Source organism: Poecilia reticulata, linkage group LG18 (genome assembly GCF_000633615.1).
Source record: "Poecilia reticulata strain Guanapo linkage group LG18, Guppy_female_1.0+MT, whole genome shotgun sequence".
In the NCBI taxonomy this organism is placed as follows: domain Eukaryota; kingdom Metazoa; phylum Chordata; class Actinopteri; order Cyprinodontiformes; family Poeciliidae; genus Poecilia; species Poecilia reticulata.
This window is the reverse complement of record NC_024348.1, coordinates 10774141-10788594: the sequence shown is the minus strand read 5'-3', so window position 1 is coordinate 10788594 and position 14454 is coordinate 10774141. Positions and strand designations below refer to the sequence as shown.

General features: G+C 42.1%; 1 protein-coding gene across 2 annotated transcripts; it reads right to left on the bottom strand.

The window, feature by feature from the left end:
* Positions 1 to 471: 471 nt before the first annotated feature.
* trmt44 (tRNA methyltransferase 44 homolog) lies at positions 472 to 12882 on the bottom strand. 2 transcript variants are annotated; one of them, XM_017310251.1, is made up of 12 exons: positions 12765 to 12877; positions 12277 to 12675; positions 12082 to 12202; positions 11538 to 11757; positions 11393 to 11461; positions 11084 to 11191; positions 10826 to 10897; positions 9808 to 9914; positions 9361 to 9544; positions 7063 to 7402; positions 1375 to 1491; positions 472 to 813 (listed from the first exon to the last, which is right to left on the bottom strand). In XM_017310251.1, exons 2-12 carry the CDS (start codon positions 12629 to 12631, stop codon positions 599 to 601), a joined length of 1908 nt encoding a protein of 635 aa, XP_017165740.1. In that variant the 5' UTR covers positions 12632 to 12675; positions 12765 to 12877; the 3' UTR covers positions 472 to 598. The 2 variants fall into 2 exon arrangements, with proteins under 2 accessions (XP_017165740.1, XP_008433620.1); XM_008435398.2 differs by having other exon boundaries at positions 12277 to 12882.
* Positions 12883 to 14454: the final 1572 nt, after the last annotated feature.

Genomic DNA, 14454 nt, shown 5'->3' with positions numbered 1-14454 from the left:
CATAAGCAAACAGAGCGGCTCTCTGTGCGCTGCCCTGCCGCAGACACCGGGCGCGTTCGCAGCGCCGCTGACATTTGAGCCGAGCGCAGAAAGAGAACTGGCGGCGAGCGCCCGTCGAGAGGGGACGACACGCGGCTCACCCCTCGGCTCCTGCCAACAAATAATTCATGGCGCTAACATTTACTTTGTTCAAATGCGGCGCGGCCTTTATCCGCCGCCCTGTCTGTGAACCTCAAAGTACATGTCTGAGGTGAATAAAAAGTCCAGGCGAAGCCCGGACGTGAATGCTGACGGTGCGGAGGGGGCTTTTAAAGTTTTAACGCGGGTGAAAAAAGTTGGAGAAGCCGCTCCGTGTGCTGAATGATGAGAACATAAAGCTGATGACCTTTAAGCTGCATGTTGTGTTCAAACACTCCTGAAGTTTACTTATAGAAAACCGTAATGGAAATGATTCTATTAAACCAACGGAAGCTCATTTTAAGCTCCAACAGAACCCTTTTATTTATTTTGTCATTAACTAAATAGTCTTTAACTTGATAATCGTTCAACATTTCCAATTCAGCTAAAAACAACAGATTTAAAGGAGACACTAGTCCTGTCAAAGCTTCTTTAGTTTCTTTAGAGGCCTTGTTGAAGGTCGAAGGTCATCCAATCCGTGGGCGAAGGTGCAGTTTTGCTCCTGCAGGGGGCAGCCCTGGGGGTGGTGAGCATGAAACCAGCAGAGACGAGTTTTCAAGGCACCAGGTACGGCGGGCCTCCTCCGGCTTTCCGCCCCGTCCCTCCAGTCTCTGATGCGGACCGTTCCTCCTTCCACTGCGGGAAAAAAAAGAAAAAGGGACGAGACGGGCAGATTTACGACCTTTCAAAATAAAATATGACTCCAGAACGTTCCTAAAACAGCAGACGAGTTCTCCCAGACGCCTGGGAGGAAACAGCTGTTGTGTTTTCTGCATCCAGAAGACAGTAAGAGGTCAGGCTCAACATTCACAGCTGAACCGTCGTTACATGAGGCGAGGAGGAGACAAGACGGGAAAATATTCTAAAAGGGCTGGAGTACCATCAACAATAACAGAACCATTATTAAAACCCCCCATGCATGTAGTTAATAATCATTTCAAATTTGGAGTCGTTTCTCTGCCGTTAGCACAACGAGCAGCATTGACCCTCCTCCTGGCTCTGATTGGTTGTTTTTGGTCGGGAGCGCTGCATTTGTTTTTTTCGGCAATAGTTCAGGGAGGAGGTGGAGGATCTTTTCACAAATAAGTTACAGTTTTAACAAATATGAAAAATATATATATATATATATATATATTCTTTACAAAAGGTAGATCCAGCAGCTTCAACATCAACAGGAGGTTTTCGCCCTAAAAGTACCTTTGAAGACTTGGTGGTTGTTCTTGAGCAGCGTCTGGAGGCCTCCACACTCGTTCTTCAGGAGCTGCAGCGTCTCCTGCTGCAGCAGCGCAGCCACCTCCCTCACAGAGAGGCTACCTGAGGAGGACCGAGGAGGAACAGGGAGAGGCTGAAAGATTTTGGGAGACAAAGGAGCAAAATGACGTCCGTCAACGTGACATTCGGAAAAGCGTTAGCGGCTTCCTTCGGGCGCGTACGGGGAATATGATATTAAAAAGCCGAGGACGCAGCTGAGCGAGTTGATGTCCCCTGCCGCTCCCGAGAGAATCGGAGCTTCTGTTGGAAATCCTCTCAGCGAAACGGTGTGATCAATGGTTTATGTGGAGAGAAAACGAAAACAGCTGTTTTTTTGTTTTTTTTAACACTTTCAGGCATATGAAGCCTGTTTAGTAACGTATGTCACAGAGACCAGCATGAATTTCACCTCCGCTTCTCCAAAAAGGAGTTTACAACTCAGACGTGAACCTTAACGACGGCACAGGAAACAGAGAAAACGTAGCGCTGAAAGCTCCGAGTTCAACAGATTATGAGGAGATGAGCGCTTCATTTATAGGCTCTCTAACAGGAGCAGTTTTTTTTTTATTATTATTATTATTTTGTATTTTTGGCGTTGCCCTTTTCTCCACCCCTGAGAGAATTCAATCAGAGCTGACCTTTGGTTTCAACAAATGAAAATCCCTCTCGTCTTCTCTCTGACATATAGGGGAGGCACACGCCACTTGATTCTGTAACTATGGTTGACCTTAATCTGGAGACAAGTTAATCAGCTCTTTTCGTTTTTTGTTTAACCAAATCCACGATAGCAGCTCAAACAAAACCAAAAAAAAAAAACAACAAGATTACCAGATAACAAAACTTGACAATAAATCTACAACCTAAATCTTCAGGAGGAAGGATTTGAAAATTATTTGCCACCAAAGGCAAAAACGCACCGTCATTACGACGCGTCGTAAACACGGTCGGTCAGACAATCCCCGAGACGCGAAACGAGGTCAGCTCAGCCGAACACAGAGCGTGAAACTCTGCAGACTGTCTTCCTGCAGACGCCACAGAGCAGCTCCAGGTTTAATATAATATCAATACGCTGCTTAGAGCTGGCCTTTACTGGCTGCGGCCCTAATGGGGATTAATGGGAGGAGGCCAGTATTGACACACTGGATTCTGCTTGGACTACGAACAGGTGCAGACGATTATTAATGGCTCGCTTGGACTTGCTTAAGGTTCACCGTCCCTCGGGTAAAAGCTGGCCGAGATGCGTTAGCACGCACACTGATGACCGGTTTGTTTTGCTGCTCAGGCCAATCAGGCCTCATGCTGAGTGCTAAAAAATGGCTCTGGTAAGTTATGCACTCGGCTTTAACGTCTTCAATCAAACTGAACAACATGACTCCAAGAGACTTATTAAAAGGATCAAATAAGAAAATGGATATTTATCCAAAACCCTTCTGAGACAAATTTTTTAAAAAGTTCAGATATTGCGATTTTGGAGACCTGAACAGGACAGGAATGACTTAAAACTGCCAACATGGCCGTCATAAATCTCACCAACAATTACCGTTAGGGCGAAAAAACAATCAGCCATCGAGACTCAAAGCTGGCACAAGAAGGTTTTCTTATTTCTAACAATCAGACTGTGTTCAAAACTTACTCATTTATAGAGCTTATAGGAGGGACGAAATAAATCTTCATAAAATATGTTCATCTCAAGCCAAGAAGGAAAACTCATTAAGACTCATTAAACACACACTGGGATTCATCTCAAGAATTTCCCTCTGGTAGCATTGATCATTATGGCATAAAGCTAATCGAAAACCAAAATCTGTCTTTAAGAAAACTAAAATATTTCAGAGTTCCAAAAAAAAAAAGAACATTTTAAATGGACCCGTTGTGTTAAGGTCCAAAGTCCTCTTTTCAGATGATCCTTACTTTGCATTTGGTTGGGATATGAAGATCCCGAAGTCTGGTGGAAAAGAGTGAAGACGAGCAGGAGCCAAACGGCCTAGAAAATCATGTTCTAGAATGACTTGGCGACAGAGTATAAAGGTCAGCTGCCTTTCAATCAATAACAATCAGCATAACTTTCTCATTTCTGTCTCCTTTACCGTTTTTACATGAAACTGTTTGAATAACCAGTCATGTATAAAGCATGTTAAGCAAAATAATAGAAATCAGATGTAATCCCTTTCAGTTATGTCTCATAGATCAACATGTTTTTTAGTAGAGAAACCTGCATCCAGTTGGCTTTTTTTGTGCTCCGAGACATTTTTCTGCCTGAAAAATTACAGATAAAGACAAAATAGACACCAGCTAATCCAGCACAGTCCACTGTAATCGTGTAAACAACTTAGTCCATTAGAACATAATCACTTTTGAGGAAAACAGCTGAAAATCACGGTTTGATTTGTCTGATTTGATCGGCTTTGTTGTCGTTTCTTCTGCAATGGGCTCAATTCTCCGGTTCTGATTGCAATCAGAGACGCGATGCAGGCGAGGACGCTTGATTGCTGCATTTGCAAATAGGAGCCATCTTGTCTGCCTGGAAGCCAAAGACATCACACTCCTCACACTTGATTCTCAGGTCAATCAGGTAGCATTCTCTTCAAGAATGCCAATGAGTGTACCGATGCAGCAGGAGCTAAAATCCCCACATGCTGACGGTTTCCAATCTGCATTCCCACACGCTTGAACCAAGTTCTTGATGGCTGCTCAAAAAGACGTTTCCGACTCGGACTGTCAGAAATATTGCTTCTAATTTCTGTTTCCAAACCGGCTCTAAACACCGGTACTATTGGAGAAGCACAAACAAAAGCAGCAAACGTTAAAAGAAAAGTCTTTCCGTCTTTTGTTTTGTCTTCATGCTCTTTGTAAGAAGAGAAAACAAATGATCCAAGGTGTTCACTAGTTAAACACCCACACATGGAAACAGGTTTTGTGAGCACAACAACAGTGTTTATTAATTTATTTACTGTACCTATGAAATCCTTCCAGAACAGCCTGTTCGACGTTCACCCCTCGTTCTCAGCGTGATTACATAACAGCGTGAGTCGGGTCGGCTCTGCAGCACGCATGAATTAATCATTCGGTCCAGAGTTACACTAACCACCTTCACTAATTAGCAGGAGGGTTTATTTAAAGTTAGCTCACAGATTATCCATTTTAATCTATATGCCACACACCTCTAGGCTGACTGGCTTTAAGGGACGAGTACGAAATGGGAACAATAAGGAAAATTGGTTTTTACCCCTTAATGTGTCCAGTTTACGACTTTTTGTTTTTGCTGCCAATGAGATGCTAAATTTATTAGAGACTATTATTTTGAATATTGCGCCAACAGTTGGGGTAAATTTGGGAATGATGCCAATTACATTCTCTGGGCAATTAAGGAATAAAACAAACTTTTCAATCTCACCATGATGATTATTTTAGGATGCTCTCATTGCTCTAACAAGACTTTGAAACTGAGTCAAAATGCTTTTGAACACCCATTGAGTTTTTCATCATTATGGCTGTTTTTCCTATATGAGATCAATGTTAGCGATGTTTAAACCACATGGTTTCAAATACAGATAAAAGCTGAAATAAATATATTTACTGAAATAAATATTCACCTTACTGTCCTGGAAGGTATTTTTCCTCCTCTTAGGATTTAAAAAAAATATTGAATTATGAAATAAGCCACATTTGTGGTATTCACACCTTGGCTGCATTTTCAATGAGTATGAAGCTAAATAGCGTCTTCAGTCCACAGGAAAACTCCACAATTATGATCTGATTCTTCTTTGTAACAACCTTTGTGGCATCAGATGATGACAATTTTTTTTTTCCAATACAAGTCCAAATTTATATTGAATTGATTTAGGATTTCTACACATTTTCCAGGCTAATTTCCACTCTTCTCCAGCACAATCAAGTTTGAGACGGAGAGCAACCTGGCAGTAGTCTGATCGGTTTTTCTTCATTTCTGGATATTTATCATGCAAGTAATAGGGGAAGAAATACAAATAATCCTCCAAACTCTGCTCAAGTTCTTTTTTCCACATGTACCCAGACATGAGAAATATTCAAATCAAATCCTAAATGCTCCCCAGTGCGTAGGAAGCATGAATTTATGCAATAGTATACACACACCACCCAACCACTGGCGCAGTAATGCAGCATTGTTACACAGTGCAGTTTGTTCCTGCTGATTTAGAAGTTACATGCGAGTGTTTTTATTTTATTTATTTATTTTACATACCCTGATACTAGAAAACCTACATCAAAATTAACTGGAAGCAAACAATCACTAAAAACACCAGAAACGACTCCGTGGAAGTATTAAAAAATGCACATATTTGTTTGAGGGCGCGTGGGAACAAAAGGAAACCAAACCCCGCAGGCCTTCGGCCAACACTCACTAAAGCCTGGTTCATCCTGAATTTACTCTTTGTTCTTACGCAGCAAATAACCGCTGGAAAGCCTCCGCACAAACGCGCCCTCATGCATAAATCATCGACGCTGGTGCATTATTCATTCAGTCACAGTCTCCCTTTTTAATCCCCTCTCCATCTTATGTACAGCACCATTCATTTCCACACTTACAAACTAGCTGAGAATTTGCTGCTTAAATCATACCAGTCTCGGTAAAAGAGAGGAGGGGTGGGGTGTCTACTAAGGTGATGTGTGGGTGGCGTGTGAGCTAAACTTTCTGCGCTCCGCTCTCTGAAGCGTGCAGCGCAGGAAGGGGCGGGCGGAGGCCGAGATAAAGAGTTCAAAGCAGCGGACCCCCCCCTCCTTCGATGGGGTGGTGACAAGCGAAAAGAGGCGACTCCCACGAAGCCGCAAGAGGCATTATTTAAGGTAGCGACATGAGGGACGCGGCGCTGTTTTTAGCATTTTAATAGATACACGCAGCAGCGGAGACGCGGTGATGAAAAACAGATGCTAAAACCTTCTCTGGCACTATAAAGACGAGTCTGCTTAAACACAACATGACATTCGGCGTCACTTACAGACTGGAACGCATCGCTAGGTTAAATTAGGAGCATTAAACCGACCAATCAGGAACCTCGTTGCATTTACTGTGTGTATCCCGCCGCCAGCTCTTTTTATTGACGGTCTTTAAAGGTTTTACTTGAGAATTTGGCCGCACTTTTTATGGAAAAGAGGTGATTTAATTTCACTTAACACCAAAACTTAAACTTGTTTCACTCATGACACAAAATAAAAACAAATATGTGTGTTTTTTTGTTTTGTTGGGGGTTTTTTAGCAGAGGGAAAACTCGGGTTTAGCAAGAAGCATCTAACATTGTTTCCTTATTTCAAGCTGAAAAACGTTTGAGGGTTTTCTTGTACAGTGAGTTTCAACGAGACTAAGATCTGGGATTCGAGGCAGCCATTTTGGGAAGTCCCATTTTTTTTTATATCCAGGCAGGCCTTGGTGAATCTAAATGTATGTTTGGGGGTCATTGTTTTGTTTTAAGGTCCACTTCTGTTTTAGCTTTATTTGTTTGTTTTTGGCTTTGCACAATGACAAAAAAAATGGAGTATAGTTTCTTCCCCTGTCAATTTTAAACGACGGCACAAGCTGTTTTGAGCGACATTTTCCGGTTGCCGTATTGCTACTTAGGGTTACATCATCCAGTGGTTGTCACTGTTGTCTTTGTTTACCTCCTTTGTTCCAGTCGCCGCTGGACGTTCCCTTCGACATTCCCAGCAGAGCCTCTGCAACCTTCAGGACGACTCCGTCCACAACGTCCCGCGGTAGCGCCGCGCAGTTTCGAACCGTTTCCGCGCCGTTTCTGGGCCGGAAGCCGTCTCCCCACGCGCTCCCCGAGGTGTCGTCACACTCAGCGCTACCATGGCAACAATCCCTGCTTTTCCTGACGCCTGACCTTTGAACTGCTGCTCCTGTGGAAGTCTGGCGGCTCTGAATATAACTCGTCCTTCTTTGGTCGATTTCGGCCTCGTCGGACTGCTTGTAGGTCCTCGACGTTCCCACCAGACACACCTGCAGGAAAGGAGCCGGACGTCAGCGTTGTGTGTTTTAAATAGTGTTAAAACAACTATTGGAAGGTATTTTTGGGGGGCGGGGCGGGGCGGGACACAAAAGTTTTAGCTTTTCTGACAAAAAAACAAACAAAAAAACAACAGAAATGCAAAAGGCTCACAGTACAGGTTCAAACATCAACATTACAATTTTATAACGGTGAAAATTACAACGGATCTAAACCGTCTGGTTTAAATTTCAGGCTTTTAATGCCTCCTTTTGGATAAAGCTTTTAGACCGTGGAGCGGGTCTGGCTGTTGACAGACCTCCTGTGAAGAACCCTGGTGCGTTCATGTGTCATTACTGCATGTATAAATAAATACATTTGTATTTTTCACTCCCATCAGAGCCATGCAGCTCAAAACGCTATTGTCGAATTTCTCTCGATGTCGATGAAAACTGAAAGGTTGTTCTGTTACATCAGACAAATAGAAACTTGGATACATTTATTTGAATGCCGTATTGAACGCTTATATTCAACATTTAAAAATAAGCCTCATGTGTCCTTGCGAATGTTTTGTTTCAGTTGTACTAAAGCCCCGGCAGGTCTGTGTTATTTCTAATAAATGTGATCCTTGAATGATGCTGAACAACATGCTAAAATTTGCTTCTGGATATCTTGAAGCTGGGAAAAAAAATCATTTTAGCGCTTTTTTGGCATCTTAACGTCTCTAAAGATGTATAACACTTTGACAAATAAAGGTTAGAGCATCGTAAACCAAATCCTGAGTTTTTATTTCTACATATACCTAAAACATTTTTGATTTCCATGCTTTACTTGGCACTTACGACTCAGTTTCAGGACAAGAGACGCAATTTAACTTGATCTGGAAGTCATCTAGAAATCAACGGGTAGTACAATGTCTGTTTAATAGTATCTGAATGATTCAATCATCAAGTCAAAAAGCACTTATGTGCCGATTGAATTTTGCCAAATCAATAAAGCGAATTGTTATACATTTGTAAAAGCAACAGCATTTATGACGTGTTAATAGTCCTTCGCTCATTCATAAAATGGAAAAGGGAGAAACATTTTCATTCTTGTCCAGACGAGGAAAATAATTAAAGCAACGTTCACACTTTTCAAGAAGAACGTGAAAGTTTTGAATCTTTTCTTCGTTTCCGTATATTTTGTTTGTAAAAAGTCAAACGGGAACAGCAGAGACTCTGTGACCTGAACAAACCAATTCCTGGTGCAGTTCTCCCACAGCAGCTGGAAGGAAATTTGAAGAGCATGGCACTGCTTTAATGTTAACCCACATTTCTTTCATTACTCTCTTTCTTTCCCATTATCACAATATTCTCACCACTCAAACCGAGTTGGTATGAAAGGCAGTCAGAGTCCTGAGATGTGACTAAATGTACGACTGAAAGGCAGAGTTTTAATGGCATGTGAGACATTACAGCCAATCAAAACTTTATCCAATCAGACCTTCGGTATTACGACGACTTGTCCAGATATTGTGCAGGTTTATAAGCAGTGATTCTTGGAGGTTTAAGTTTTACCTCCTAAATGTGCGCCAGCTTAGAGAAACACCGATTTTATTGTAGACTTATGAAGATTAGCATGCTCTCTCGTGTTTCCCATTTTGAAGAGTGAGTAAGAGAAATGGGCGTCCATTGAATGTCCTATTTACACCTTGGGAAACAGGAACTCACTGATTAAAAGTTCTGAACTGTAGGAATTGTTAGATTCCACAATAATAATTTTGGCAGCAGTGAAAAATGATTCATTAAGGTGTTTAACGGCTGGATTTCCCTACATTTTTCATTTTGGAAAATGAGCTGCAACTCTAAATGCTTCTCGCCAGAACCGCATCTGACGCTTTGAGCCCTTTGCTGACGTTTGCATCGCCACCTTCCTGAACCCGAGGAGAATCATGAAACTACGAGGCTGCTTCCAGTCTCGTCACACCTACACGTTTTGTGGAGGGTATTCTCAGGCAGTCTTCCTCTGTGTCGAAGCCGCAGACTTGGCTGACCTCTGCGATGAAGTCGATGTACTCTTTGTACTGAGACTTCCTACACTGGCGCCTCTGGTACTTCCCATAGAAGTCGAAGAAACAGCAGGGGAGGACAAAGAAACGGCAGGAGTAAGACGACCTGCAGTTTGAGAGAGAAAAGGTTTTCATAAAACATCTACACGAATTTTCAGAGAAACGAAAAGTCCTCGTCTTGCTCAGAAGGTGGAAAAAGTGATGCTGCGTTTAGAGGCGACTCAAAACGAGGCTCGACAGAGCCACCAAGTGGCCGCTTCGACACAAGACACCCGTATCAACAACCTCACACGTCGCCGTCTGTCCATAATGTTATTCCGAGAGATCAGCTGGCACTTCTGAGTGTGATTGTGTTTGCTGATGACTCGCCTGGCCGCAATGACGGGGATCCATGGCGTGAGCTCGTCCGAATGGTTCCCAATCAACCAGTCCGTACCCGGGAATAAGAAGCTCTCGCTGGGAGTAATTGCCTTTTCCTAAAATAGCAAAACCAGCGGGGGAAGTTGCAAATTGGTATGATTTCATTCAGAATAACTTAGTGGAAAACATCCAAAAAGAAACTTTTTTCCCCCCACCCTCTTAATTAAGCTTGTTAAATCTCTCTTCATGTGGATTCTGCCAATTTTCTCTCGGACGGATCGGACAGTTCAGGCTATTTCCCCATCAACATTTCCAAGAGCACACCGCCTCATCAGTCATTTAAATAATGTGAGTGGGAGGATGGAAGTGTGATTTTTTTTGGTTGTTTTTTGCGGCAGGTCTTTCTGAAAATGTTTTCATGTTTATATGAATTTGAAATAAGCAACATGCCAGATTCTGAAACGAGTATTTTTGTTGAAGTTGCTTCAAGAAAATCTGTGCATTCACAGAGACGGCACATAAAAACTTTAGGAAAACATCTGAATAATAAACAGCTGGTTTAATTTTGGATTTATTATTTTTTGTATCATTTTTAATATCTGAAGACTTAGATGTGCAGCAATTGTGGCTGTTTACTGGACTGCTGCAATAATGATGAAAATAACATGTTAACTTTAATTCCATTTCAAAATTTCAAGCAGTTTATACTCAAATTTTCTCCTTGTTTACACAATTTGTAAAGATGTATGAATATAAAAACGATTTCAAAAACAAGTTGATATTCATTTAGAAACAGCAATACCAATGTTTCAACTCAGGAAGAGTTCAGAAATCCATATTTGGTTCAATAACCATGAGGTTTTTGATGGGGCTCTGTGCAGTGGGCTCTTAATTTCCAGAGCTGTATGCATGTTTTTATTTATTTTTTTGCTCTGGGTCGATGTCATCTCGTTTTTTTCACGAGACGACGCCACAAAGTGAAAAACCTGAACATGAATCCTGCTTTCTTCAGGCTCGTCTTTCTCACCTCCAGCTCAGTCCGAGGCCCGTACATGTCCCAGATCCTCCTCCTGCGGACGTCGATGCCCCTCCCCGGGTGCTGCAACATGAGGTGTCACTTTATGATCACACTCTCGCTGTTACAAGACACTTAATTTACAGCTGCCACTGTTTGTTGTGTAGCATCAGGAGACGGGATTAAATGAAAACGTCCACAGAAATCTACTGAGAAGACATTCCTGTGTTATTTTAGTCGCCGATTTAAAAGAAGCACCTCGTAACTCACCCCTTCGTTGGTCAGTATGTGAACCAGGAGTCCGTTTCCACAGCCGAGGTCCACGAAGGACTGTGGGTCAGTCAGACTTTTCGCCGCTCGCTCCTCGGCCCACAGCACCTGCAGTCAAGAGTTGCGTTGGTTCGATATCAGGAGAACCTAAACAGTCACGAACTGATGGGCTCAGCTTTGGACACGGAACAAAGCGCTGCCTCTGCTAATCCTTCTTATTTAATCAAAGACTAAAACATCCTCATTTAACCTGTGCAATCCTGACTGTATTAGCTTTAAAGCAGCAATAAAGAGCAGCTCCGAACCCACCAGGAGATAAGTAGCGATGGCGACATCCTCATACACAAACTTCTCAGGGTCTGTGACCTCAGGCCAAACCTAAAAGCAGAAAGCGCATGAGAACCCTCGGTGGATGAAAAGCTCAGACGGCACCAGAGCCTCGGCCTCTCCCCACCTTGACCATGCTCTTGTACTTCTCCTTCAGCTGCTGGTACGTGAGGCTGTACTTCTCCACCGGCAGCAGAGACAGCGTGCTCTTGAACTCGCTGCTCTTGCACTCCGCGGCCCAGCGCGCCAGTTTAGGCAGCAGATCTGAGGACAGCCAGGGCAGCTTGGGATACGCCACGCCGTCAGAGAGCCAGCCGTCCGACGTCAACACGTGCAGCTCCAACGCCCTGCAGGTAAACGAGCAGATACAGCTGAAATGAGACGCTTACATACAAAAAAAAAAAGACACTTTTTTTTTTCTCTCTCTCTCTGGAGTTAAATCGGAATAAACTTTTCTTGCTTTAGGTCTGTTAGAATCACCAAAATGATTTATATTTTCTAATCAAAATAAGAGATACGAAGAGAAAGAATACGTCAGAGATTTATCTTCAACAGGGAAAATTAAAAAATACACTTTAAAAGAGAGTGGTCCTTAAAAAACTGTGTATATGATAGATGGTTATGGTTCCTAAAACCTGTTGTTTTTTCAAATTATTCAGATTTGAACTCACCATTGCTCACAGCCCTTACTGCAGAGCCTGAGTTGATAAATGTTGCACTTCTTTAAGGTCACCCTCCCCGCTGCAGAGTCCTCCTCAAAAGGAAGAAAGGTGACAAGTTGTCTGTCAGAGTCTGCAGGAAACGGATCAGATCAGAACACCACAGGTGACACGAAACTACAACTCCAGCTCAAAATGAGCCCTTACCTTTTAACACAACTTCTTTCTGCTGCTTTGCACCGTAACAGTTGACTTTGGGAATGAAGGTCCTGACCGTGGAGGACCAGGGCTTGTCCTTCTGGTGGGTGTGTGCAGGCGAGTCTCCGCTGCAGAGGAACTGAAACACATCCTGGAGCAGTTCTTCTTCTTCTTCTTTATCATTATTATCCAGCAGCTTCCTCAGGTCGTCTGAGTCCACATCTCTGCTCTCCGTCTCCGTAGCTCCGCAAAGACGCTTGTTGACAACATGAGGCTTCTTCACCCACACCTCCACCGCTGACCAGAAGCCTTCAGGAAGACTTTTACACCCGGATGGAAACTCAGCCTCTGAAAGTTTGGGCATTTTCTGCTGCAGACCACTGCGACTCACATGTTAAGAGCAATAGACTGAAGCAGCGAGAGTCGTCAGGTGCCCTGATTCAGATAATTAATAATAAAATAAAATATAATAAAACGATTGTGGAGTATAATCTTACCAAAGGAAGCTCTGTTGTATTTAATTAATCCCTTCTGTTTGTTAAAAAAGCAACATTTCTGTCTTTCTGTGCCGAGCTCAGGTTGAGTTGTCGCTTTATGATGACGCGACAAAATGCATTATCTCCTAAAGCCCACTAGAGGGCGTCATTTATCTCAGAGCGAATGCACATGGCAGACTGCTAATTATAATAAGAATAATAAATTTGATTTATAATGCCTATATTTATATATTTTCTACATATATTCCCAATTTGCATTTACTTTTCTACACAAGGGAAAGTGAAACGAGAAGCAAGAAATTACTCAAGTAACGTAAATGTAATGTAAAAAAAAGTACCATGGGGTAAGTTTGTAGTTTCCTAAAAGTGTTTCGTTTCTCTGGTCACTGGAGGCAAAGAGACTTCAAAATGGTTTTGCAACCCTTCACAGACTGATAGGTGTCAGTGAGTTTGTTTCTCATTCCTTCTTGAATTCCTTTACATTCCAGATTGAAGCTTTACTTTGAGACGGCTTATGGCCTACTTCCTGTTGGCAGTCAGGTTCTACGTAAGCGATATGCTGATAACACGTATCTGAGAGAAATCAGGTGTAAGTGTGGTTGATGAAAATAGATATAATAATGGTTAAGCACAGTTTGAATAGGGTAGCAATTATTTTAAACAATGTCATGTCATAATTCTGGTCATAGTGCTTCATCTAGAACACATAATGAACTCCATTTTTTATTTATTTAATTGATTTTAAATAATGTTTTCCTTATATCTTTTATTAAATGTTTCATATTTACAAATTATATACACTATTTATCTTCCCTTTTAGGCAAACTGAGCTGTACTTGAAAGTAATGAGTACTAAGTGCATGAATCCTGTTGCAAAACACCATAGAGACACCTGTGTGGATCTGTCTTAATACAGGATTAAACCTTTGCTATTATACATTTTATTGCTTGAGAGGCATAGATTTCTCTTTAAAACTTGATCAACACTTTCTCTGTATCTTCATCTTATTACTGTTTCCGTATTCTCACTACTGATTACAGATCATGATAATGTCATATTCCCAGTGGGACCACAGCCCATCCTGGAGGCAGATTTTGTTCTTCTCTTTATTTTTCTTGGCTGTGTGCTTTAGGTAAAGTCAGGGAGGTTTCATGTCTCTTTCTTTGGAACAGCTGTAACCTTCGAGAAATATTTCCTGAGCTGGTTTCACCATGTCACTCATGAAACTCGGCATTTCGTTCACGGTGAGCTGACTCTGCGGGATAAAAGAGTTCAAACACGATTACACGCTCTCCTCTTAGCTACACGGACTTTCAAATGCACCACAGCTGGTTTTATTCTGAACATATGTCAAATTCTGAAGCTTGCATGTTTTGTTATCCGTTTTTTTTTTTTTTTTTTTTAAATAGGTTTAATTTTTAACATATTTATAATTTCACACGATCATGTCTGTTTGTCATTGATTCTGCAGCTCATTTGGTTGTTCATAAAATGCATGACAGACGTGAAAACAGATCATTGAGGCCATTCTTGTTTGGACTGCAGCTCCACTGACGTTGTTTGTGTGTTTTAGGGACTTCTGTCGAAGAGCAGGGAGTTGTGTTGGAGAGACACTGTACCAGGAAGTTGCTCCTGCCTGTGCATAAATCAAATCCTGCTGAACTTGTTTGGCAACAGACATGGCAGAAA

Bases quoted from the DNA above. Each gene is read 5' to 3' on its own strand.
- trmt44 (XM_008435398.2), bottom strand. From the start codon at position 12,631: ATGCCCAAACTTTCAGAGGCTGAGTTTCCATCCGGGTGTAAAAGTCTT. The intron at 10,898-11,083 runs GTGAGTTACGAG...CTCATGTTGCAG, and splicing joins ACATACTGACCAACGAAGGG to CACCCGGGGAGGGGCATCGA. The intron at 9,545-9,807 runs GCGAGTCATCAG...CTCAAACTGCAG, and splicing joins ATCCCCGTCATTGCGGCCAG to GTCGTCTTACTCCTGCCGTT.